The sequence below is a fragment of the Lepisma saccharinum genome, chromosome 1 (assembly GCF_977018435.1).
Source record: "Lepisma saccharinum chromosome 1, izLepSacc3.1, whole genome shotgun sequence".
NCBI lineage: Eukaryota > Metazoa > Arthropoda > Insecta > Zygentoma > Lepismatidae > Lepisma > Lepisma saccharinum.
Window position 1 is genome coordinate 202,723,718 of NC_139229.1, and position 27,887 is coordinate 202,751,604.

At 37.0% G+C, this 27,887-nt stretch overlaps 2 protein-coding genes across 2 annotated transcripts; one reads left to right on the top strand and one right to left on the bottom strand.

Moving 5' to 3' along the window:
• Window positions 1–1,788: 1,788 nt before the first annotated feature.
• LOC145991223 (zinc finger MYM-type protein 1-like) lies at window positions 1,789–12,316 on the bottom strand. Its single transcript, XM_083127184.1, has 2 exons — window positions 12,176–12,316; window positions 1,789–5,127 (listed from the first exon to the last, which is right to left on the bottom strand). The coding sequence occupies exon 2, from the start codon at window positions 5,014–5,016 to the stop codon at window positions 2,707–2,709; it is 2,310 nt and encodes a 769-aa protein (XP_082983310.1). The 5' UTR covers window positions 5,017–5,127; window positions 12,176–12,316; the 3' UTR covers window positions 1,789–2,706.
• A 580-nt stretch (window positions 12,317–12,896) lies between these two features.
• On the top strand, window positions 12,897–27,877 carry LOC145978330 (uncharacterized). Its single transcript, XM_083110898.1, has 3 exons — window positions 12,897–13,040; window positions 21,965–22,591; window positions 24,273–27,877. The coding sequence occupies exons 2-3, from the start codon at window positions 22,125–22,127 to the stop codon at window positions 25,186–25,188; spliced, it is 1,383 nt and encodes a 460-aa protein (XP_082967024.1). The 5' UTR covers window positions 12,897–13,040; window positions 21,965–22,124; the 3' UTR covers window positions 25,189–27,877.
• The last annotated feature ends 10 nt before the right edge of the window (window positions 27,878–27,887 follow it).

The window sequence follows — 27,887 nt, forward strand, 5'->3', positions numbered from 1 at the left end:
GTTCTGGTTGACACTTCAATGTGAAACCGTTCTCGAGTCCACAGTCGTAATTTGGCCACAGAAACATGATTGTTGGTCTGGATATAGCGCCTAAATATCCGTAGGTCACGCACGCTCAGCAGGCGTTTTCGATCGGGGGCCTTACCTGGCTCTGTAGTACCCGTATTTTGGTGGTGTTTGATGATGCAGTGGACGGTTGACTTGGGTAAGTTCAGTTGGCGCCCTATTTCCCGTTCACTGAGTCCATCCCGTTGCAACTCCACCACTCTTCTCCTCACGGTGTTGTCAATAGGTTTGCCCCTGGCCATGGTGATGATGCACTGCGGTTTCTCGGTGCACAGCACGCGCTTATATACGGCGGACTCCCTTATCGTGTCCGTGACGTCATGCTTCCGTCGAATGCGCCACTACCTGGAATTTTTCCGTATGGGTCTGGTGCCTGGTCGAAGTTCAATGTCACGTGTATAGTTCCCCGTTTTCGTTCTTTACGTGACCTTGGGTGCAACATGCTGGGATCACGATTCTTGCCTGCTCAGACGCCTCCTCTTACACACATGCGTAATTTCTGCGGGTCACCTATTCCACCACCTATGCCTCTGTGCATTTAATCACGTATTCCTTTCTGGTCGAACTTCATTGTCACCAAGGTTGTATAATGAGAATAAGCTGAAATAAAATACTCTTGTTCAGATCTTGCAGCAATTATCAGGACCCTTGTACGACTAGTTAGTTATGAGTAGACCCTGGATTTTTATATAATATCACAGTACAAAATATGTACATAAATATGTAACAATAATTGATAAAATATGTAGCTAAATATGTATTATAAAAAGTATATATAGCTAAATATGTAGTATCAAAAAATATATAATAATAATCAAGTATCCAAGCAATTTGAAGAATTCTGCTAGACATTTATTTTATTTGAACATATTCAACATAATTTTAAGGACATAAGTTGTTCAAATTAAAATTTGTATCAAATTTATAAACTCAAAAAAGCACAGTAACATGTACATATTTAAGAAACTAATTTTGTCAACTATTAATTACTTTTCTTATCACAAATTATTGTAGAATATGTAAATTTATGGGCAGATTCAAGAAGAATTACTGCACACCGGACTTACTTAGGTTTTGTTACATAGTAAACCGCTAGGTACTTTTCCACGTTTTCAGTTGTCATACACTGCCGTCATTGTCGGTGGGAGCATCTCTTTCAATAAATAACAGTTCCAGGTTTTCTCTTCAGCCTGTCTATCGACTTGACAGTCAATTGTAGGTGACCATAAGCACTATGCATCTTATTGATTAGAAAATATGACATCACATGAGCTAAATTTTCTTCATGTATCAGAGATCAAATATGTAGATAAAAGGACCAAGATAGGAAAATATTACCGAAATATGTTGTTTTATGTCAAGCAAATTAGCAAATATGTAAAATTTGTAATATCCTAGCAAATATGTAAAAAATATGTAATATAAAATTTATGCAAAATCATGTCAGTTATATAATTTGTTGACAGTTTCCTGTTCAAGGTATGTATCTAGAAAGAAATAGAATATGTAATTACGTACAAGTCCAGGCTCTAGTTATGAGCTTTATTAGTTTGCTTTCTAGGCAAGGTATAAACACGTAACTAGATAATGAATATGTGCTGTTATATCTCTAATTGTATAGAATCTTTTTACTATTTGTGTAATAATAACAATATTAATTAATTTACATATTATTTACCTCTATATATTATATTAACGTATTAATTACAAACATTTATATTGTTATTATTATGTATTTCTGAGACACCTCCCTAAAATATATTTCTAGATATGCGCCTGTGATGAGTAATTTTGACTCAGTAAGTAGCCTTTGTTATTTTAAACTAGAATTATACAAGTATCAATATTGGCATCGGTATTGGCTCAGCCAGAGTATAAATATAATAAGTGGAAGAAGAGAAAATACAATTCTTACACTTCAATAGCCTTATTACTTCTCTCTGGTTCCAGAGAACCATTCTACATAACTGAAGATTCCTTATTCTTTGCACATTTCTCATCAAAAGTATCTGTTTCTAGTGAAAATGGATGGAATCTTGTTGATTGAGGCATGTTTCTAAACTCTCTAATGTGCCATTCTCTGAATCAGTTCGGCTAACTTTAATTCCAAAGGTTCGAAAGACACACTTTGAAGACATTCCTTCTTGATGTTCCACATCATGATTTTCAACAGAGACTTAATTTTATATTAGGTAAAGTGCAGAAAGAAATGACTGTGTTTTCAATTAAAAAGACTTCTTTTTTATGTTTCTTGAAAGTTTTACAACATTATTATTAGTGGCATGAATTGATGTTCTCAAAACTTTAAACACTCCAACCTTCATCATTAACCAGTGTCTATGCAAGAACTTCAACTACTGTAACAAGTTAAAAAATGCTGACTTTCACAGAAGTCACTATTCTACATTAGAGGTACAATAGTATCATTTTCTGTAATTACCTGAAAAATCAACATCAGGTGACTTGTGAGTCATATTAGAATAATATGTGTTACACTTTATGCACAATTTCTCAGTCATTCAACAAGTTCTTCACTCAGTCAGTTCCATAAATAACTTTGCATTCTTATAATGAAATGTAAATCAATAAATGTACTTAAATCATTCAAACATTAAAATTCATTCATCAAGAAAATTCCTGTTAATGCTTGTACAAAAGCTCTATTATCCTAGTCTTCTTGGCAAAGAACTCAATCACTTCTTCATGAAATTTGGGTTTCTTTTTTAAGGATGAAAGCAATGCCCTTTCAATGGACAGGAATGACAATTCAGGTAGTCTATTTTCTGTTTGACAATTACACAAATAGTTCTTAATTCTCATTAGAGATGAAAATGATCTTTCATTACAGGCACTTGTTGCTGGAATTGTAAGCACAAGACTAACGAGTGTGTACACTTGTGATAGGATTCCACTGAGATCTCCCACATGCAAATACTTGAGCAGTTCATACACACTATCCTGAGAGAATTGAGAGTTTAAGTAAATCGCTGAAAGTTCAATCTTCAGTCGTGGAAAATCAAAATATTGGCCATAACATGTCTTAAGACAAGCAAATTCCTTTTCAGGGAACTTTAAAGAAAACTCTTGAAACCTTGATGAATCCAAAAGAGCAATGAAATGTAGCTTGTTTACATCTGAAAATCTCTGATTGAGCTTGCTCTTGATGGAGTCAATCACCTTATAGTAGAGACTTCTATATGCATCTTTTCTTTCACCTGGAACACTTTCAACTTTTTGCCTTTTGCTATGTTGTTCTTGGGAAGTATCCTGCTCCATCACTTCTGCCCAAAATGCATCATAATCACTTCTCAATTCATCTAGATAGCTTTCAAAGTGGTTGATTTTTTCCGAACAGTAGTCTACATCAGATATCTTTCGTTGCAAAATTTCAAAGACCAGATCAGCTTGAGGAAAAATAGAACTAAACAACTTTAGTATGAAACTAAAATCAAAGTCCTGGAGAGTAGAGACGAAACCTATTGCTCCATTGTAACTTTCGACATCCCATTGATCTCTATGATCAATTATCTGCTTGAAAAGTCCCATGAGCTCATTCTTATGTTCCATAACTGTGCAAACTAATCTGCTATTGTAGTTCCACCTTGTTGGTGATACACATACTTGGTCCAGAGCATAAGCACGTTTAGATGATTTGGAAAAAAAAGTAGAGAGTCCTGATAGTGTCATGAAGAAGATTTTACACTCTTTGATGTGATCTACACAGTTTCTCAAGACAAAATTCATTCTGTGGGAATGCCAATGAACAAATAAAGCTTGACAGTATCTTGCTTTCACTTGTAGTTGTAAATCACGATGACGTCTGGATGTTAAAGCAGTTCCATTGTAGGCCTGTGCTATTAATTTTTCTTCACACTCATACTCTTTCAAGATCTGGAAGACATAATGGGCCAGTGCAGTTGCTGTTCGGCCACTACCGAAGTCACTATACCCTACAAATCTCTCCTGAACTTCAGCTTCCTTGGTAACATAGCGTAACAATGTTGAGACTTGACATTTATTTGTACTATCAGTAGTTTCATCCAGTATAACTGCCACAAATGGAGCTTCCAGTACTTCCTTCTTTATTTCTAAAATCACAGCTTCAGAAACACACTTTATTAAGTCATTTTGAATGCCACTGGAGACACCCGTGAAAACACTTGCACCCTGAAGATAGGCATCAAATTCCTTATCACTACTCTGCAATAATTTCACCAGTTCAACATAATTCCCCTGATTCACAGAATTCGCATAATCATTATGGTCATCGAATGAAAGCTCATTTTCCCCCAAAAAACAAGTTACATCAATGAGACGTGTCAAAATGTACCTATTGTGCCTAACAAGCTCATTATGTACATCTTTGTTAGTTTGAAATTGTTCACTCAAACCAAACTCTATCTTTGTTTTACCAAATTGCTTTAAAGCAATCTCGGAAAGCACATGGTTCTTGGACAATTCATGTCTTCTCTTGAGAACATGAAGATGATTCATGTTGGTTAGCCCTGTTTTAGTCCAAGTATTCTGTTCTACGGAAAAGAGAAGACATGGCCAACAGAATAATTTTGAAATTTTCATACAACCGCACAACCAGGGAAACATGTTATAATGGCTTTCCTTTAAGCGCTTTTGATTCTTTACCACAACACAAAGACTGGGGATTAATGGAGTTGGTCGTCCTTTTGAGATAATGTCCAGTTTGTCTGCGAAATTTCTTCCACTAAATGGCTTCCCCATCAACAACTCTTCAATCACACAATTACAGTCATTTTCACTTGATAATTGATTACTAAGATCTGGAGCCAAAGCCACATCAACACTATCCAATTCTTCAATATGCTCCTCTTTTAGGATCACTTCAAAAAATTCTGGAATGTCATTATTAACTTCATTTCCATCCATATTTCTATATCTTATCTCAAAAATGAGACATTTGTATTGAGGTAGCATGAGGATAATACAAGTTACTTGCTCTCAGCATACTTATAATTGAAGGTGCTCAGGTGAAGTCAAAACATGATGTTATAGCTATTCAGTGCTTAACAGACTGAAGACTCGTAACTGAAAAGGAAGTAGTGACAAAAAATCAGACACACACCAACACAGTATAGTAATAAATAAATGTATTAATAGTTCAAGCGGAAAACAATTTTTGCAATTATATGGGTTGCAATTTTTTGCAATAAAAGTTACTTTCACTCATTCACCTACTCTGGACTTTCGAACTTTTCTTTTTCAATTTTTGCTGAAGAATCGGTGTTCTGAGGTAGTTTTCAGAATTCTCATGGCACATATGTTTACTGAGTTACAGAGAGTAGAAGATGCCACATACAAGACCATGAATTTAATTCTACAAACTGAATGCATCTAGATGCTGGTCTGTTCAACAGTAAACAGCTGACAAATAGTTGTTCACATTAAAATATGTGGGGTTTTCCATGAAAAGTAGCCCTGCTCCATATAAATAACAAAATGAATTAATGTGGAATTTTTATTATTTTTAGGTGCTAAGGTTTAGTTTGTGAATGCATATAATTTACACTTTCATCAAAAAACATTACTAGCATCTGCAGCCTCTATGCTTCACACGCAAATGAAGTCAAAACTTGCCTCATTTTTAAAGCATCATACACGTAGTGCACTTTTGTTAATGCTTTTCATGCATTCAGCATATGGCATCATATTCTTATTAGACTTATATGCAAAATACCATCCAGATCCACATGCAGAATTGCCTTTCTCGAAAACAAAATTATGACTTTATACTCGCTGTATGTTTATAAATCTATTATCTATGTACTTAATGACAAAACACAAGTTAGAAACAAAGAAATTCACGGACATAATACAAGACAAAGACAAAACTTCCATATCTAGACTAACAGATTAACTCTGACAGAGAGATCCCCACACTCTGCAGGTATAAAATTTCACAACAACCTTCCCTCTTGGATAAAGAATATCACCCCCTTAACCATAGAACACTGTAACTACCGCTACATAAATTTTATGTACATGAAGGAATCTATTTTTAAAACAACCTCTACATTATGAAAACAAATTTCTATTCATTGTGAACATTATTTTGTTTATTTTTCCTTATATTGGAATTTTATTCTTCATTTTAAAATGTATAAACATGGTTTTATTAAACATAGAATATTTTAAGAGAAGATCTTGATTGACAAGCCCGTTCGTACATTAAGAATGAGGGCGAAAAGTTTGAACAATGAAAAGCAAACAATAATAATATTCATAATGCTGTAAATAAGGAACAAATGTAATTTTTTAAAGTCTTACAAGAAATAGTGCATGCTTCTAAACTTTCATTTTCAAAATCTAAGTATTCAAATCGAATTTACAAATGTGAAAGATATTTCTCGTTTACACAGCTACGTAAAATTGACGTACAGCGCACAACATATGAAAACAAATCACGATGATCAGTGCTTGCACCCTTACCAAAGTGCTGCCTTATGTCCGACAGACAACTTGAGGCACTGCTAGGTGGAGGGGTGAGTGGGTGCGAGGTGGAAGGTAGAGGAGGGATTTGAGCGGAAAGCATACATAAATTTTATGTATGGTAGTGTTCCACAAATTGACTTCCGACAGGAGCAGTAAGTAGTTGTCATCCTCCTTATCTTGTAGTTCCAGAAACTGCAATACTTTCTGTTCCCTTGTGACGTGGCTGCTACTGTACTTGTCTCTTCCTTCCCCAGTACCTTCAAAATTAACTTTCTTAACTCCTGTGACAGTCCCGGATTTATTAGCATTTGCTCCTGCCAGATCTTGGTCAAGTTCTCATGGAGGTGAAGCATGAACTGAATTCGTGAGAATGGTCTCTTTTCTGAGTTGCCCTGATTGTTGTAGAAGTTGTGAGTGTGAATAATGTATCCATTGATCGCTGCGATGTTGATCATATTATAGAAAAAAAGAGAAAAATTCATGCAAATCTTATGTGAATACAAATGGCATTATTACTACATGCACGTCAAAATTACGTGCAAGATTTTTCTTCTGTTACTATCGCTACGTATTATTGACGTACAGAGTCCCACATAACACACAAACTAAAGACGTTCACTGCTTCCGCCCTCCTTACCATAGTGCTGCCACGTGCCTGACAGAATGCCCGAGGAATACCATAGGCGGAGGGGTAGGTGGGTGAGATGTGGGAGGTAGGGGAGGGAATTGAGCGCGAAGCATACGTAAATTTTACGTACGGTAGTGTTCTAGGGTTAAAGAAAAAATTGCAGCTAATCAAAAAAAATACCTCACAGACAGAGTTCTGTATGACATTATTGAACTATAAATTAGAAAGGGTACAAGTATCAAAGAAATTCAATAATGTCATAGATTGAATAATGTCCAATTTTAAAAAATCATGCATGTACTACATATATTACAAGTATATATGCTCATCATTGTTTTTAATATTGTGAATATAATGTACAATTTACGTAAACTTCTTTATCACATATGTGCAGCATGTAAAAATTTTTGTTCTTAAACTGTATACCAAAGCTTATATTATATTTTCATGTATCTTTGACGAAATTCATACCCATGGAAAATGGGTCAACGGATGAATAAAGATTATTATTATTATTATACTCAAGTATTTTAATTTCTTAGCACATCATAATTCTATGAAATCAGGGAAAGAGTTGCCTATCGTCCGAACAGATTTCTTCATTTTTACACAAAAAAGTACTTACTGGAATGAGTTTATCTAGCATTTGGATACTTCGTGGAGATATTTTCTGTGATCGTAGAATCTGCTGGAGCAGTAAATCATGTGTTCCTCATGATATTACTATGTTTGCCTAACCTAACCTTGCCATGAATGATTTGTGGGGCTATTTATGAATGGTTCATGGGGCTATCCGTGTATGGTTCGTGGGGCTATTTATAAATGGTTTTTGGGGCTATCGTGAATGGTTCGAGGGGCTATTATCGACATTATTTTCGTCACAAAACGTCAGAAAAGCAATATTTCATCTTAAAGAATGTTTTGCAATGCACAATAGGTAAGTACGAATGTAAAAAGTGACGAAATAAACGAGTGAGAGGTGTTCGGCCGACTGGCAACATTTAATGAAATCAGTTCATTATGAATGTTTTGATCCAATCTCAGAACCTTAAATTTTCTGTGTAAAATGTCACAGAAGTAATACAGGATTGACCCATATATTGTCCTATGGAAATATAATGGGACAGAAAATGTAGACTGTAAGAAAGAAACAATAAGTGTTCAAGTTAAAAATGAGGTGGACATCATCCAGTTATGTGCATTTAGCTAGGGTTGTTAAAGGTTCAGGAACCCATAAATTCTAATGGGTTCTGCTGCAGGATCAGAACCTTTTTCCTTGCACAATTTAAATTCAGTACAAGTTGCATATTGTTTCACTGAAAAATGTTCCTGGACCATATTTAAATGCATCCAGAACTTATTTAAGCTTGCTGATTTTCTCTCCTTGACTGGAATGAATTTTATAATTGATATAAAATTAATGGACCTTTAACAACCCTGCATTTAACTGTGCAACTAATTTATATTATGTAGAACAAATGCATGCACGAAAGAGAATCTAGCATTCAGAATTTAGACAATAGTACAGTGGGATCCATAAGTATTGCTCAGCAAATTGTCCATGACTATTTTCGTTGGTTTTTATGTCCATCCTACATGTTCTTAAGGACTGTTATTTTACGTCTACTGGTTCAGAGGTTGTAATAAGATAATTTGGTGTTTTGTGTCAGTTCTTCAAGCTCTCATTGCATAAAACAAAGGGAGTAAACGTGGTGATGGACAGTTTGCTTGGTAATACTTATGGATCCCACTGTACAATGCATACAGTGACTAACTTCATATACTAATTTTCCTACCTCCCCCCATAAAAAAAAAAACTTTCATTTCTGGAAACTACCTGCAAGGAAGATCGTTTTTCTTGGGTTTTACAGTGGTCAAACAGTGGACATACCCCTCTATATTTCTGACATTACGACGGTTATGATTGGATGCTATTGGACAGATATCTCATAATAATTTTTGGAACATCAGTATGGAGATCATCATTTTAGTAGCACAGCCGAATTCTGTGTCATGTTCCTGCGCACTTCGCATTGCAAATGCGTGATTACAAAAATAAGACCGATCCTGGGCAAGATGTTCTTAAGATTATCCAACTCCCTTGGCCTAACTTCAAGAAATCCCATCCCAACCGCACCTCTGAGGTTCATCAAAGACAGAGTCTGAAATAACAAGTATCACACAACACAAGAGATGCAAGCAGCTGTGAAAGATGCCTTCACGAACAGACCCTGCATGTTTTTGATTAAAGCATTGAATCAAAAATATCCTAGTGTCGAAAATAATTGAGGGGGTGGGGGGCACTCACTTTGAGACAACTCTGCAATTATTTAAACTAATTGGGGCACAACATGCCTACCATTTCCCGTATCTTCATGGAAAGGTCGAAATGCATTCTAGTATCAATAGTAATTTTAAAATGGCCTATTGTCCGACAAAAGGCTTATTTCAGGCGACATTTATTCAATTTTTATTGTTTCGAAGGTACTACTTTACTATACCAGAGACACCTATCAATGATTTATTTCGCAATTTTTTACATTGCTAACGTACTATTCTGCATTTCGGAACATTTCTTTAGGTGAAATAATGAATTTCTAACAAAAATAATATCTATTTCTTACATAAACGAGTACTTACTGTTGTTCCTTATTTCCAACACAACATCCACCGGTAGCCCCAAAAACCATTGACGCTAGCCCAAAAATTCACGATAGCCCCACGAACCATCACGGGGACGAGGTATGCCTACTAGGTTAGGTTAGGCCTGTTAGGTTAGGTTCCATTAGCACTCCTTTCTTTCAATTTAGCATGTACGGACAATACAAGAGCGTATTGTGCTCTTATGCAGAAAGCAAATGGTGGCAGCAGCAATAGCACGTCGGAAATAGATTTTCGTAAAAAACCACATGCATTCGCATTAAAATGGATCAAAACTACATTCCCGAACATCAACAACACTACAGAAAATGATTTGCGTAAGTACTTTCTCCTGTAAATTTAAGAAATCCGTCTCCGGTATAGTAAAGTGTTACCAAAACATGAAAATGGGATATTTGGTGTTTCGCATGGTTCGTACTTACCAATTGTGTATTGCGGAACATAGTTCAAGGTGCCATTATGCTTTTTACACGAAAACAAACACAATTTTTTACATTCTGAGTGTTTTTTTTTATTCCTTTCTTCGCTTACGGAACACACAATAAGGCTGGCACAACTTGACTCAAGTTGTGGGTATGCAGTGTTTCAACCTTCTTCACCGAAAAATACCTACTATCGTGTTCATCACCAGTGGAAATTATACATTATGCACAAGTAGCTGACGGATAGCCCCACGAACCATTCACAGATAGCCCAACAGACCATTCACGGATAACCCCATGAACCATTTCCATAGGGTTAGGTTAGGTTTGGTTGGGTTAGGCAAGCATAGTAAAAAAAAAGTTCACGCAGCGAAAGCAATGGCAATTGTGCGTCAGTGAGTTATTTCTGTTGAAAAATACATGATTTCCTAGTCAAACAGATTCCACGATGAAAGACAATACCTCGACGAACGTTGGAAAGCTTGCAGAAACTCATTACTCAACACGACTCAAGTCGTTTCGGTAAACTTTCCGTATCCGGAAAACGGATTTCTTCAAATTACAGGAGAAATTACTTACTGAATAAAGTTTCTTGGTACTACTTTACTATACCAGAGACACCTATCAATGACTTATTTTGCAATTTTTTACATTGCTAACGGACTCTTCTGCATTTCGGAACATTTCTTTAGGTGAAATAATGAATTTATAACGAAAATAATGTCTATTTCTTACATTAACGAGTACTTACTGTTGTTCCTTATTTCCCACAAACCATCCACGGGTAGCCCCAAAAATCATTGATGTTAGCCCAAAAATTCACGATAGCCCCACAAACCATCACGGGGACGAGGTATGCCTACTAGGTTAGGTTAGGTTCCATTAGCACTCCTTTCGTTCAATTTAGCATATACGGACAACATCATGGCGGCAGCAGCAATAGCGCATTGGAAATAGATTTTCGTAGAAAACCACATGCATTCGCATTAAAATGGATCAAAACTACATTCCCGAACATCAACAACACTACAGAAAATGATTTGCGTAAGTACTTTCTCCTGTAAATTTGAAGGAATCCGTCTCAGGTATTGTAAAGTGTTACCATTCCTTTATTTTCTTCGTTTCCACATTGGTACTTACATATTCTGCATTCCTAATGATTCTTGAAGGTGCCATTTCGTTTTTTTCATGCAAATAATCTCAATTTTTGACATATAGAGTAATTCTTGTTTGTTCATTTTCGCTTGCATCACATGCAATATGGCGAAGAAATCTTGACTAGCGTTGTCCATGATCGGTGGTTATGCAGTGTTGCAAACTTCTTCATCGAAAAATACCTACTTTAGTGTTACTGATTTTGTATTTTATTTCAGGTTCAAAAACCCCACGAACCATGCACAGATAGCCCCATGAACCATGCCTGGATAGCCTCACGAACCATGCACGGATAGCTCCATGAACCATTCACGGATAGCCCCAAACTATTCATAAATAGCCCCATGAACCATGCACGGCAAGGTTAGGTTAGGTTAGGCAAACAGTTAAAATTGTAATCTTCAAATTTGTCATGTTCTTGGAAAACAACGGTGTAGTTGGAAACACTGACCGGGGGTTACATTATCGAACGCAAGCAACATTTGGTTCACGTAGTGGATGGGCATTGAGGCAACAGCTTTCGTGCATTGGAGAAACATTAATCTTCAAAAATACATGATTTACCGGCGAAATAAATTAACCGATGGGGAAAAACACTTCGACCTTTCAAAAGTGTACAAAAAGTCAGTTCGGTAAACACTTTCTCCTGTAAAATTGAAGAAATATGTTTTGTGGATACGAAAATTTTACCGCGTAATAAATAATGTCATCCAATATGTTAAAAAGTTCAACAAGGTAGGGTACGCATAAAAATATACACATAATTTTTAAACCTTACCTTCCTAGGTCTACAGTTTGAATAACGAAATATTTTGCAAAAGGGTCCACCGATACGATACAAAACTTGAAGGCGGGAAATAAATAATAAAAAGAAAACGATTGAATACTGATTCAGTTGTTTTGCTGTTGGTGCCATGCCAACCAGTGTAGCAACCTAGTTCTTGCGTCACTAAATCAACTTTCGAGAAGAATCCGTTCTTCATTGTTGATATAATACCAGTTTTCCAGCTATCTGTTTCATTTAAGTGATAAATGTTTCTATGGTGCATAGAAAGCATTATACTGCATAATATTATAAAGATAAGATTAGTGAATGAGCTGATGTAGTGGTTTTTTTTTATCTAGTTGTTAAATATGACGGTTAGTTAGCAACGCTAAAGGTGGGTCATATGTGATAAAGAGTCTGTGTGAATCTGAACGTGTCTCCCTTATCGCACAACAGTTCTGCAACCTTGCGTTCTGACGTCTCTAGAGACAACTTTTATTTTTATGTTTAATGCCAAAGTTGTTAGGTTAACGTCGCTAGGTTTAGTTATCTAAGCATAAATAATAATTGCAGTGTATTCTTGCTAATAGAACCAAACAAGAAATCTAACCTAACAACGTAAGCTTTTCTTATAAGACGTCAGAACACAATGTTGCAGAAGTGTTGTGCGATAAGGGAATACAAATCGGTACTATTGCTAAAGTAAATAAGTATAGTCTGTGCATTGTTTGATAACTTTCATGTGTAGGCGCTGATGGTGTATATATATGCTGCATGGCATATAATAATGATTTTCATAAAGCAAGGTTACTTAACATATATTTAGCTATTGTCGTACATTATAAGATGTATAGGTTTTCACATGTCGAAGAATTAGGTACGTGATAACTATTTCAAATTTTCCATTTTGTAAAACAAATTAACAAGTTCAATTTCAGATATATATATATATATATATATATATATATATATATATATATATATATATACACACACATACAGCGTGAGGCACCTAAAAGTCATATTTTTTTAAATGGAACGATATAATATATATATATATATATATATATATATATATATATATATATACACACACATACAGCGTGAGGCACCTAAAAGTCATATTTTTTTAAATGGAACGATATATAATAACATGCATAATATAAAAGAGCACACGCAGAGAAACACAACGCCGTTGGTCTCATGCATGTACTGCACATAGGAACGAAGATATGGCCATGTGAAAATATGTAAACAAACTAACAAGTGGCCCACTTGACCGTCAGTACCATGGCATGTACAAGTATATGATGTCGGAAGCCTTTGGACAAGATGAAGACAGAACATGTTAAAGGAAGAAAAAATACAGTAGACATCGTCAGCATCATGTATTTGACAGTGTTACAGCATAATGAAAATGACCATGACAGTATGTCGAAGAACCACTGCGTAAGAAGCGAAAACCTGTCAAAGTGTGTGTTCAAAGTGGTGAGCGGTCAGCTGCGAAACAGGCAACGAGGTGCCCACGCAAAGATCGTTGCACAGAATGTAGCATCTCGTAGGAAATGTCCCTACAGGCCGCAGTAATGCGGTGTTGCATATCCTCTGGAGTTGTTGGCACATCCCGGTAGACAATGTCCTTCAGCTTTCCCCACAGGAAAAAGTCTAACGGTGTCAAATCTGGGGAACGAGCCGGCCATTTGACAGGCCCTCCACCTCCAATCCAACGATTTGGAAATGTATTTTCCACACATGCTGTAGCGCATCTTGCACTGTGAGCTGACCACCTGTCATGTTGGTACCACATGTCCCTCCTTGTCTGAAGTGGTATGTCCTCCAATAGTACAGGCAGTTCATGTTGTAAAAACTGTATGTATCGGTCAGCATTCAGTGTCCCTTGTATAAAAAAGGGCCAATGAGATGTTCACCCACTATACCACACCACACGTTCACACTCCATGGGCGCTGGCGTTCCACTTGGCGAAGCCAATGTGGATTTGTCACCGACCAATAGTGCATGTTCCTTAGGTTGACATTTCCATGATTGGTAAAAGTTGCCTCGTCAGTGAAGAGGATACGTGACAAATCGGGTGTGTCGTGTCGTAGCAACCATGTGCAAAACCGAACACGGTCCACAAAATCATTCCCGTGAAGTTCCTGATGGAGGGAGATATGATATGGGTGAAACTTGTGTGTGTGCAGAATGCGCAATACACTTCGCTGACTTATCCCAGCATCCCTGGTAATTTCACGGGAGCTAACGTGCGGATTCACAGCAACAGCGGCGAGAACATTTGTTGCACATGCCTCACCTGTAGTTGGCTTGTTCCGCACACGTGCTCGTGGTGTTACACTTCCGGTGTCTCTTAATTTAATAAATAACTTACCAAACAGACGTCGAGATGGCTGTCGTCTGTCCAGATATCTCTCTGCGTACACACGGTAGGCTTCTGAGGCATTCCCTATAAATCAGGATCATGTCCGCTTTTTCTATGTTTGTGAATACCATAATCTTTGCTCTTACCACTACGACTGCTTGCTATGAACTAATACGATCTCCTGGACCTGCTATCAAAACTTGCTCTGCGTAAAGGCAGTTCTGTCAGGCACCTGAGAAGACTTACATGCCGTGGTACTGACAGTCAAGTGGGCCACTTGTTAGTTTGTTTACATATTTTCACATGGCCATATCTTCGTTCCTATGTGCAGTAGATGCATGAGACCAACGGCGTTGTGTTTCTCTGCGTGTGCTCTTTTATATTATGCATGTTATTGTATATGACAATAAAAAAATATGACTTTGCTCCAGATGCCCCATTTGTCGATATTTTTCGACCCACCCCATACCTCCGATTTACGAGCCACATTTGATATTATTGTTTCCCGCAAACCTCACATCGCTACTGTTTCTGGTTTCTTCGCTATTTCAGGTGGTACTTTTAGGTACCTCACGCTGTATGTATGTATGTATGTATGTGTGTGTGTGTGTCTCTATATATATATATATATATATATATATATATATATATACAGTATGTAACATTGTTATTCGTACACATAGAATTTCCGAGGAAAAATGTCACATCTACTAGTAAATATAATCTTTTTCATATGTACCTGGAAATTAATGTTAATGAAGGTTTCACCAACAAATGTCAATAAAAATGTATGTTCAAAGTGTATAAACAGAGCATATAATTTGTGTGAAACGAGAAAAACAAGCTGTTTCATGCAACATTGTTATTCTGCGATTTCGTGCAGTTTGCAACTTCGTAACAAGTTTGAACATGTAGGCACGCTCCCCGTCAAGCGGAATACTGGCTTAGGTATTGTTGTAAGCTATCGCCATGTCTCCGGTATAGTAAAGTAGTACCGAAATAATGGATTTCTAACGAAAATAATGTATATTTCTTACATATGATAGCCCCACGAACCATCACGGGGACGAGATATGCCTACTAGGTTAGGTTAGGTTATTTAGCATATACGGACAACATCGGAATTACAAATTCCACGGCATCTTCCACACCCGGCAACAACTTCACGACGCATCCTCGACACATCAGGTTGTAGCAGCAGCAATAGCGCGTATTGTGCTCTCGTGCAGAAAGCTAATGGCGGCAGCAGCAATAGCACGTCGGAAATAGATTTTCGTAGAAAACCACATGCATTCACATTAAAATGGATCAAAACTACATTCCCGAACATCAACAACGCTACAGAAAATGATTTGCGTAAGTACTTTCTGCTGTGCATGACTCATATCTCCTTCCACGAATGTCTTTCTTGCAAAAACTAGTGAAAAGTACAGGCAACAAAAAATCATATCTTCTACAGCTTTGACACTCCAAAATAAATAGCCTACTTTTAAACTACATGCACTATTATATTTTTTCAAAAAATACCTGCTGACACTTGGATTCCAGTAAATAAAATGTTGAGGAAACTCTCAGTTTTGGAGCTGACACCACCAATTAGACGTGGGTGCCAAATAAATCAATCCCTTGCAATGAGATTTTGCATATCTTCAATTGTCATACCTTGTAATTTTAATTTCTTGTACGTCAAGTATTAAAATCCTACGTTACTATATCTTCTGAGGCCTTTTTAACCCAACTTTAACCCTTAACCAGTGAGGTGTCATTTGTAGAAAGCAAATGGTGAGGTGTGGTCTGTGAGCACTCATTTTGATTTCTTAGTTGTGTTTTAATAATAATACTTCTGATTGTAATTATTATTTTAGTCATAGGATAGGATACTACATGTTTAGAAAAAAAATGGACAGTTGCTGGAAAACTATTCTAATGTGTCCTATTTTGTTGAATTGTCGGTCATAAGCATATGGCATACATAATTTTGTGTTAAATAAGAAAATATACATTTATAGCATGTAGATCTTAGAAACTGATCAAATATTAATGCGTTCCGAGTCTTTAGGCTCTGTCCTAAGCATATAATAAAAATATAATCAGAAATTCACGAATATGTAAAAACTTGCAAGCATCCAATTTTCCACTTTTTTTTTCAATAAAGGATCCCAGGTTACACACTGTCAACACATTCATTACAAATGTTCTTTGAACACTGAAGGCAGATAGGTTTCTTGCATGATGTGCACATGCAAGATGTTTTCCTGTATTTCTTTGAAGGACACAAGTAACACAATTTTCTTTTTTGAAGTTTGTCTTCACCTGCAACAGGTTGAGGTTCGATCGCAGCCTTCTCCAAAATTCGTCGAATAGTAGATCGGAGATCAAGTGGTATTCTCATGTTACCCAGTCTTCTTTCCAAGTGTGGCAATACCAATTGCCTTGCTACATCCTTTACAAAATTCATGCGAGTTAAGTTTGTATTTTGTGGGTATGACTGAAAAACGACATAGGCATTGATGCTAGCCATATCCAAGAATCTGAAGAAAACCGCCAAAGGCCATCTCTCTTTGACTCAAAAGAAGACCATTTGTACCTATTCTTTCCATAGTAATAAGAACTGTCACTTTGTTGCTCTCGTTTTCTGTTTCATTTTCACTATCTTCATATTCTTCGTCCGAGTATGTTACATGGTCAGACTGAATAGCAGATTGATCATCTATATCGTCAACATCACTCTCATCATCTTCTGCTTAAATGAGGGATACCTTATCGCTAAAATCTGGATCATCCGCTCGAAGAACTTCAGAACACTGCCTGAATGGGCCTGCCATCATAAACATAGATTGTATATCGTGAAATGTACGAATCATGACACTTTTGAAGGAAGCGTAAAATAAAGCCACTTCAAAAATATATTACATTAACGGTGAGGTGTGGTCTCACAGACCACATTCGAATTTCAACGAACTCTGTCACCGCACTCGAACGACTGACTGCTGGGGTTGTAATGCAGTCAAGGTTGCCCCGAGTCGAAGGTAGAGGGAGTATGAGAGTTCTGAAAACAAAACAGCGGAAGTTAGCATTTAAAATAAATGTCATGTGGTCTGGTAGACCACACCTCACCGGTTAAGGGTTAACAATTTTAAGAAAAGACTCCATTTCTAGCTATACATGTAGCTTAACCTTACTTTGCAACGTCACAAATTAGGACACATACGTTATCTCATATTGACGAAAACGAGTTGAATCTAGAAGTTGATATTTTTACTGTTCATGCAGGGCTTCCTTTCTGCCAAATTTCAGAATTTTTCAAGAGGATCCATCTGAGATATTTAACCCCAAAATTCCATGAACGGCCATGTTTCAACCCATGCTGTAGATAATGGGTGCATTTCTAAGCACTGATATTTTATTTACAGACACCCTGCAGGTAGGTCTGCACATTAAAAGAAAATTTAAGCCTTAGACTAAACTCCTTCATTAAAAAAATCGGCCTTAAAACTTCAAATTTCCACCATAATTTTCGCACTTAGGATACAATTTTAAGCAAAACGTACTTGAATATCACAGAAAGTATGCTCTATTAGCTACAACATGAAGTTTGTTTCAGATCTCTAGCTCTAACTGTTTTTGAGATAATAAGGTTTCCATAAACTGCTACATGAGCAAAAAGAAGCCATGCGCCATGTAGGGAAAATGGTTGCCTCAGGAGAACTAAAGACAATAATTTTTTTTGAACATTGGTTCTGTTATGTAGAAACATAAGCTTGGAAAAACTAACTAGTACAGTTAAAAGCTTCGCCAAGTGTTTTATACATGAGAAATTGTTATTTGAAAAATAGCTTTTGGGAGCAGCCATTCTTAGTTTACTTTCGTCCCAGACACAGAGTACCGGTGGCTAAGAGCCCTAAACTTGACCTGCCTAGCCAGAACTGAAAGCAATGGACATAATACTTCACATCACATGACGAAATAACAGCAGCAGTTCATAACCATGATGGCATTAAAAAAAATCCTACTAGCACACATATATGCACATAGTAGTACACAGAAGGGATAAACCATTCTCTAGAAAACACACAGTGAGTAATAATTTGTGTACCTTGATGACTTTGGAATTAAACAATCATTGGCTTGTCTTGCATTTCCTGAAACAACTCATCCTCTTCTACTTATGTCATTTTCATAATGTCCTGAGAGGGAATGTCAAAGAGATCATCCACTGTTTTTGCAAACATCACCTCTCTCTGCTTGTTTCTGCTTCAACAGTCATGGTATAGAACCTTAATAGCCAAAATAGCTCATGCGTTTTTGACTCAGTAGATAGGCTAGGCCTTGCCAATACACTGTCAACATCTCCAACATGGCAAATGCTAAGAATCTGAGACTCTTCTCATAGCATCATTTTTTGGTCATTTTCAGTGCCAATCTTCATTACAATGCTAAATCATTGTTTACAATCTACAATGAATGTGTATTCTGTGAGTGACTCTTTCATGATATTCTACACAACTTTTAGCTCAAGTCAAAAATAAATTAATAGCCCTTTGAGAGTTGTAGAGAATGTTTGGTGGAGATGAACCTACATTCCAGCCATGCAATCCTTATGGAAAAAATAAAAATGTCTGGGGCACAGCTGACAAATGTCACCTGGGTCCCAAGCTTTGTGTGATGTGCTTTTAGGTTCATTAGCACCCATCAAAGAGGTGACTGGCTAAATTCTCATCTTTTGGGAATTTTGGACTGTGATCAGGCAACACAGGCTTCACTGCCAGACTAAAATGTGTAAAGTAAAAAGTAAAGTGCTCACCTGTGCTTTGTGTGCTCTCCACCTCCCCACACTTTCTTGATCACCGCCGAAGGTGGGGGTGATGTGATCAGCACCATGTTCCTGGCTGACTTTACCCCCCAGAGTTTCCTCCAGGTGCCCACTTTATATGATGCTGGGTGGGTACTGGAGCCACTTGAAAATATCTGAATTCTCCCCTGCTGGGGATCGAACCTGGGACTTGTGCATAGTAGTCAGGTGCCCTAATGACTGAGCTACCGCTGCTATACATATACTAAAATATGTAATTGTGTGTGTATGTATTGTCAAGGCCACAAAACAAAAATTATTGTCCATGTAAAAAATGTTTTTTTTTTATGTTTAGTCAGTGTCTAATGAATCACAGGTTCATTTCTTATTTCAGTTTTACTAATGAAGAAAAAGTTATAGAGCGACCACAAACAAAAAAAACCTTCAGCTAAAATCATTTGCGCACCTTCCCTTCAGCTCGGCCCATAAGGAAGCATGGTGCCCCTCCCCAGCTTGAGGAGTACAGTGCACAGTAGTTGCTGGTCTGCGCAGGTTTTTTGGTCTGTGGTTCCATTTTACATCATTTAAAGCTATTTGTATCATGCTCATCTTATTTACCGTATTTGCTGGCATATAAGACACAGTTCACTTTTTGAGGAAAGAGCTTTATCAATGAATTGTAATTAATTTACAGTATCTCAAATATAAAGTAATATCTAGGGCTATTTTCAAAAAAATAACTTATGTAATCTAAATGCATTTTAATCTTCTCTGTCAAAACCCAGACATTCATCTCCAGAGCTAAATGAAGAATCACTTGAAATTAGGGATGTCCAAATGGATCCGAATCCGAGAAATCCGGATCTGGATCCAAGAGTTTCGGATCCAGATCCGAAAGATCCAGATCTGAAAATTCCGGATCCAGATGCAGGTCTGAAAATTCCGGATCCAGATTCGAGAGTTTCGTATCTGAATCCCATTTTAATATTACTACACCTTAAAAGGTATTATGATCTTCAATTACAAAGAAATTTTTTATTAGTTAGTCCTACAAGATCTTTTTTCAAATGTTGTTCCTAAAATACTTTGCTACGCATCGGCTAACACACTAGTGCACAAAAATAATCTTACTTCTTTAACATAAAATGTCAGAGGTGATTTTGTAAATGCCATTGAAATGAATATGTATTCATTCGAATGTATTGGAAATGGAAACACACATAAATGTGAGACATTCTATTCCAGGATGAAACCTTTAACACATTTAACAAGATAGAAATGTTATACAAAAATTATACAATTGTTCTACGGTTACAGTTTTAAAAATTAAAATAAAACATTATAATACATGCAGTGTTATATAATTACAAAGTGTAAGACTAACAAGGTGGTTATCTAATTATCTCCCTCCGATTTCCATGAAACTTGGCAGGTGTATAGAGGGGCCCAAAGGAAGAAATACGTGTTTTTCTTGTTTCGGCTAAAAAACTGTTCTAGAGGCAACCCCCGCCCCTCAAATGTCAAGATGAGGACAAATTGAAGTAGGGATCTGACCCCTGTGTCCCCCTCCGATTTCCATGAAACTTGGCAGCTGAATAGATGAGCCTAATCGAAGAAATACGTGTTTTTCTTGTTTCAGCTAAAAAAACTGTTTTCGGGGGCAAAACCCCCTCAAATGTCAAGGTGAGGACACTTCAATTTGTCCTCATCTTGACATTTGAGGGGGGAGGTGCCCCCTAAAACAGTTTTTTAGCCGAAACATAAAAAACACCTATTTCTTCCTTTGGGCCCCTCTATACCCCTGCCAAGTTTCATGGAAATGGAGGGGGACACTTAGATAACCTCCTGGCCATCCCTACTCTATACACCTGGCAAGTTTTATGGAAATCGGAGGGGGAGACTTAGACCTCCCTTGTAAGTGTATTAATTACAAATCGCGCACACACACACACATACAATATATATATATATATATATATATATATATATATATATATATATATATATATATATATATATATATATACATTATCAGGTGACAATATGTTATAAACACATTTTTACTTTCCAAAGAAGCGCTCATGTTGGATAGCAAAACGGATCCGAAAGTTCTGCATCCGTGGATCTGGATCCTAAGGATCCGGATCTGGCCATCCCTACTTGAAATGTCTTCTAAACAAGCCGGGCCCCGTGGTGGAGTGGTTAGCACATCATGCTACGATGCCAGGGGTCCTGGGTTTGAATCCTGGATTGGGTATAGATGTTTGTGAGTGTTCATTCATCAGTTTCATAATGTCAACACTCATCCCCATCTTCGCAAATTAGCCAAAAGTGGCACAAGAAGGGAAGTAAAATAAATCAGAATGTAAATCCTCATATGTAGAATTGATTTAATGTATGAACTGTACATAACTCACACGCTTCAAGGAAGCAAGGAAGAAATTGTCTAACTCAGAACGGAGAAAATTCCAGAAGTGAAGGTTATCAAAAATTGAGTATCAGTATATAAGATGCACCCTGTTTTTTAATGCAAATGCAGTAATTCAATGTATGAAAGTGTATTTTCTGTCTTTGACCAATCCGTAATTGTTCATGCTTCCGGTACTCAACAAATGTATTTTCCAATTTCAGGGTGCTCTAACCCAAATGATATAGCTATGAATACTATAGTTAATAAAATGAATGCAACTTGAAGACATGACAAGGATCCAGCAGACTGCTCTCACTTCAGATATGATTGTAGAAACTACAAGAAAATAATTGAAATTTCGCAAATTTAAGGCAAGATTGTATGCTGGATGTGTGCATTACAAAGAAGCATAATAATTCCAAAAGTGTAAAAGCATCACAGCAAGAAGACATGAATAAATTGAAATGTGAAGCAACACTGAATAATGGAAGAAATGGTACACCACGAGGTGTAACCCAATCAGTAAAATTGGAAGCTTCATCTGAAGTTTCGTCAGATGCATGTACTGTGCTCGCAGTGAATATTAAAACTGAATATGTTGACAGTTCTCCTGAACAACTTGGTGAGTGTTCTGAATACGAGCAGCCAGTAATATGCACTGTTGAAACTAATATTAGTGAGGTTGACTCATTTTGTCCAAGAACAGAGTCAGATGCTGAATGTTTTCATAGACTACAACCAGAATTTCTAGCATGTGATGTTCTCACACCTGAAGTAAAGATTAAGGAGGAACCACAAGATACAGTGTGTTTTGCTGCACTTGATCAAAATGACCATCAAATATCCAGGTAAACACATTTATTTTATGGATTTGTGACAATATGGAGGATGAAGGGGATTAAATGAAAAGGTACCTTGTAGTTGTAAACAAGGGATTATCCTGAGATATTTCCACATATATATTGGGTGCATTTGACAGGCTGTCAAATGCCCCAGCTCAGTGCTCTCGATCACAAAGTTTGTTGAATGCCTTTGTCTGCTAAACAAGTGTAGGTTACTGACATCATTAATGCAGTGCAGAATTATGCAAAGAAGCTTTCGTGAACAGATGCATACCCTACGGAACTTGCATATCATATAACATAGATATTAGATGATAGTTTCCAATGATCCTTTCCTCAGACACCCGAATATCAACCTTGCTTCCATGTAGTATACTCTGGACTGCATTTAGCAGTCAAACAAGGCTCTGCAGCCAGGGGCTATGTGGGGCTCATGTTTTGTGCTGTCTAATGCATTTGTGATTGTCTTTTCATCCATTTCATCTTATCACCATTCATCCTCAACTTCGCAATTAGTCAAAAGTGGCAGAAATGTAAAGTAAAATAAATCATTCCTTCATTTATCCAATGAAGATTTTAAAACAGCATTGAAAAGCGTGAAAAGATGTCACTGATCATTCTGTAAATCTATTCTATTAGCTTTAGCTATGGCTGCATGCATTTTGTAGTTGAATTTATATGGCAGTTGCATTGTCTGTGCCATTCTTCTGAACTGATTTGTTACAGCAAGTACGTTTTGCATACAATGAACTGCTCAGAAACTGCAGAGAAACAAATCACTGAGTGCATATCAAATGAATTAAGGGTTAACTGGACCTTGGGTCAATGCCAGCAGAGCGATTGTTGAAATTTGCTCTCCTTTCGAAAAACCATGAAATTCCAAATTCTGAAACATTACATCTGCTTCAAATCCTTGTAGAGCGTTCACATGACTCTTTGTGTGGTTTGGTTTTGCTGTTGTCTAGATATTTACAATAATTTCATGTCTACCTAAGCTTATTAAACTATTAGTTTATTATAAACTAATAGTTTCGTAGCTGAGTAATCCTACTAAGCTCTAGAAGGAATTCTAAGCAGATGTAATTTTTCAGAATTTGTAATACCAAGGTGATATTTGAAAAGAAGAGGGAATTTCTAAAATGGCTGTGCTGGCATCAGAAAAAGGTACAGTCAAGCCTTAAGACTCATGCCACACTGAGAAACAAGGTGATTAATGACTTCCTGGAAGGATGCCCTTGAAACAGGATCAATTTGCAACAGCACCCTGAGGCTCAAGTCTGATATGTAGGGGGAGAGAGGGTGTTCAAGTACTTTACAGCAAACCTGCAGTATCCTTTTCCCTGTAGGGTCCTTGTTATGCAGAAGAATAAAGCCACTGCTAAGCATGCTGTGTCACTTGCTCTTCGTGGCAGTTTACTGATGACAGTGTGTCACAGTATGGTGTTACATTGATGGTGTATCCTTTCTGGAGAAACTCTTAGAAGTTTCTACCACTTGTCTGACCATGTTGGTTGCATGATCTCCTTTGCCATGTGCATTTTCATTTATCAATTCTGCCTTTTTCCTCTCTGGTATGAATATGAACTTACTGTGAGAATTTTACCTTTTTAACGAAATAATATAATTGTACATTTTCTAGAAGTGCATATTTTTAAATTTTTTCTATAATGCAAATATTGTTTTATAGGACCAGTGTTTCTTCAGATACGAGGTTTGGACAAAGAGAAGATTCATCTCTTAAATGTCTAATGTGTGGAAAACATTTTCTCAAGGAAGCATACTTAAAAAAACACATAAAATTACATAATGAACAGAAACCTTTTAAATGTGAGCAGTGCAACATGACATTTTTATACAGAAGCGCTCTAGAATATCATGAAAAAATTCATAGTAATGAAAAACCTTTTGAATGTCAAGACTGTAAGAAGAGGTTTGTTTTCAAATATGCAATGGAAAACCATGCAAAAATACATAGGAAAATAAAACCCTTTGAGTGTCCGGAATGCCAGAAGAGATTTTCTGGCAGCTACAACCTAAAAAATCACATGAGAACACACACAGGTGAAAAACCTTTTCATTGTCCCGAGTGTGGAAAAACATTTTCACAGGTTGTCTCTCTTAAGTGTCACAAGAAATTGCATACTGGAGAGAGGCCATTTGCTTGCTTGGTATGTGAGAAACGGTTCACAACCAAAATTCTGTTGAAAGCACACACAAGTGCAGTGCACGACAGGGAAAGGCCATTTGAATGCTCGGAGTGCATGAAGAAATTTGCAACTAAGTCGAACCTCACACGTCACATCAAGAGGCATATTGGGGAGAAGCCGTATCAGTGTCCCTTCTGTTGGAAATCATTTTTAGAGAAGCACGAGGTAGAAGCACATGCAAGAGTCCACACCGGGGAAAAACCTTACGAGTGTTTTGACTGTGGGAGGAGATTTTCACACAAAGGGGAGTTAAAAGTTCACAGCCGAGTTCATACAGGGGAGAGACCTTTTGAATGCATACTTTGCGAAAAGAAATTCACGCAGAAAGCAGCCTTGAGGCAGCACCAAAAAGTAGTTCACAATGTAAATAAGCATTTCATGTGTGCAGATTTTTAGTAATCCATATTTAAAAAGAAAATATGTGCACTACAAAAATAATTAGATGGCCCCTGTAAATTGGAAGTGATGAATGAGAAAGAAAATTTAGGTTAAACCATGAGACCTTTTCCTTCTTGTTATAGTGCGATAACGTCAACATAATTGCTTCTCTTGTAACTTCATCTGAAGCCCCTCCACTAACAAAGGTCACTTGGGCATTCATTTACTTTTGTGCTCATTAAGAATGTTTAACATCCCAGCGTTCAGTTGTTCTGGATCAAAATTTTTCAGTATTACATTCGCTATCTTGGTGGCCAATCTTGTTGAGTGATTCACTTGACATTAAAGGATTCAGATTTGAGTCTTGACCTGAATTTAGGTGTTCTTTTGTAAGTCATTTTCATCATTCATCCTCATTGTTGACATCAAGGAGCAAAGTTACAACAGTCAGTTTTTGATGTTCCAGGATAGATCACTTTCTTTCCACCCCCACTCCTCCCCATCAGGCCAGCCGCACACCGGATCCAACACGACACAACGAGTCATTTTTTTTTGGAAACCAACTTGGGGGAACGTTTAACATGGGGCTCTTATGCTCTCTCACACCCTCGCACACTGGACGAAACATTTGACTCAAGTCACGTTGCGATAGTTTGCGACAAAACAGTGAAGGTCCCGGGAATTTGGTCTCGCAGGAGCACGATGCGACAAAACGCTCTGTGCATGTGTGAATCCTTTCTTCTCAGCACACCACCTGCATGTGTCATTTAACAGCACATATAAAAGTATGTTTGACAGTGTGGTCAAGGTTAAAAATAGAGCTTGATACATAGCAAGTAATTGTTCTTGTTGCAAGCGAGGCCACCGCTGTACGATTATTCATCAACTGAGCACCATAATAAGGACAAAATGGATAAGCTATGAAATTAGGTGGCACAGGAGATGAATTACATTATGTGAAAAAAATAGGTTTATTACAAATTATCTTGTAATGTACAAAACATATTGTAAATTGTACAAGAAAAACAATCCTCAGCCCACTTTAATATTTATTGCTCGAATAACTATGTAGTTGCAGTACGCGAATTAAACTTTTACTTTTTTTGGAGGGGGGCAGCACTTAAGGCCGTACTAAAGGTGATTTTGCTGTAATTTTTCAATAACAGATGGCAGCACCATTTGTCATGGCAACTGAGTGCCATGTTGCCAGATCTATGTGTATAATCAAGATAAGTACATACAGGTTGGTCGATCAGGGTATTTACTGATGGAAGATGAGGTCAGGTTGATTAGTGGAATTTAGACAACATTTGTAGGTGTGCAGCAATGTTTTTGATTTTTATGAGATCAGTTAGATACTCTTATCAGAAAAAAGAAGGAGTGATCAGCAATGGAAAGTAGTAAAAGTTCAAAAATATTGACAAGAAATAAAAACAATCGTGTGGTTAGTTCATACACCAAACAGAGCAAGTAAGTATAATACAATTACATTTGAAGCAACTGCTGCGTTGACTACGAGTAATAGATGTGTTTCATCTAGGTCACAAAATGTTGAATTATGAATTGATTGATTTGCTTTATCTTACTTTGCTTCTTGTACCACTTTTGGCTAATTTGTGAAGATGGGGATGAGTGATGAAATTGATGAATGAACACTCGCAAACCCATGCCCAGGCCAGGATTCGAACCCCTGACCACTTGCGTCGTAGCACGATGTGCTAACCAATCTGCCATGGGGGCCGGCTTTTTAAAGAAACAAAAACATTATTGCATAAATGCTAACACTCGTAACGTTAATTTTCAAGGGTGCCCATAGAAAAGGAGGCCAGGAAGCACTTGCTCCCCTTAGATATCTGGAAAAGCTTCATGTAATTCGAATTGTGAAATTGTAGCGTAAAAACATGATTGAGGGGTGCGACGAAAGACTGAAGATTAAGAGGCATCTTACAATAATATATCTAAAAGAAAGTGCAAAGAACAAAGAACTGTTCATTAACAAAGTGATTGATGTTCATGGAAAGGAAGCAATCCGAGTTCAATTTGCAGTTCGATAAGCAGACTCGGGTCTGAAGTTCAACACCATGGTATTCAATTCCAATTCTTTGATTTGTAAACAATAGTAATAATAATAAAACGTAAAATGTGAGCTTTTATAACTGAAGGCCAAGATAAGAGCTCGAAGTGGAAATTCCTATTTGGGGAGGATGCTTCACCCAGTTTAGTGAAAGGTGAGCTGAAGCTTTATCCTAGAAGGGGAAGATTTATGAGTATTTTCTTAATTGTAGGATGTCATCACTCCATGTTCTCCTCACACTGAGCACTACTGCCTCCCTGAGAAAAAATCCTTGAACGGCCTTGGCTGATATCCAGTCCTTGGAAGTAATGAATTTATTACAGTAACAAGTGACAAGATTTTCAATTAACACTAGTAACTTTTGAAATTAGTAACTGTAACTTTGTTAATCCTCCAAATAACTAGTAACTAAATTAAGTATTAGTTTTTCTTCTTTATTTTTTGCATGGAAAAGAATCTTCTTCAGCCGCAAATTCGCAATATTGTCAAGCAAATGCCAGACTGAAAGAAGGATGATTATTAAAATTGTAATAATAATAATAATGTTTTAATTTTTTTTGTTTGAAGTACACTTTATGTAAAGAAAGGCTAATTGGTAACTACTGTGCGTTCATTTCGATCTTCAGCCGAAAGATCGGGAGAA

Excerpts from the sequence above, each read along its gene's own strand:
- LOC145991223 (XM_083127184.1), bottom strand. The coding sequence starts at position 5,016 with ATGCTACCTCAATACAAATGTCTCATTTTTGAGATAAGATATAGAAAT.
- LOC145978330 (XM_083110898.1), top strand. The coding sequence starts at position 22,125 with ATGCTGGATGTGTGCATTACAAAGAAGCATAATAATTCCAAAAGTGTA. Across the intron at positions 22,592-24,272 it reads AATGACCATCAAATATCCAG|GACCAGTGTTTCTTCAGATA; the intron begins GTAAACACATTT and ends ATTGTTTTATAG.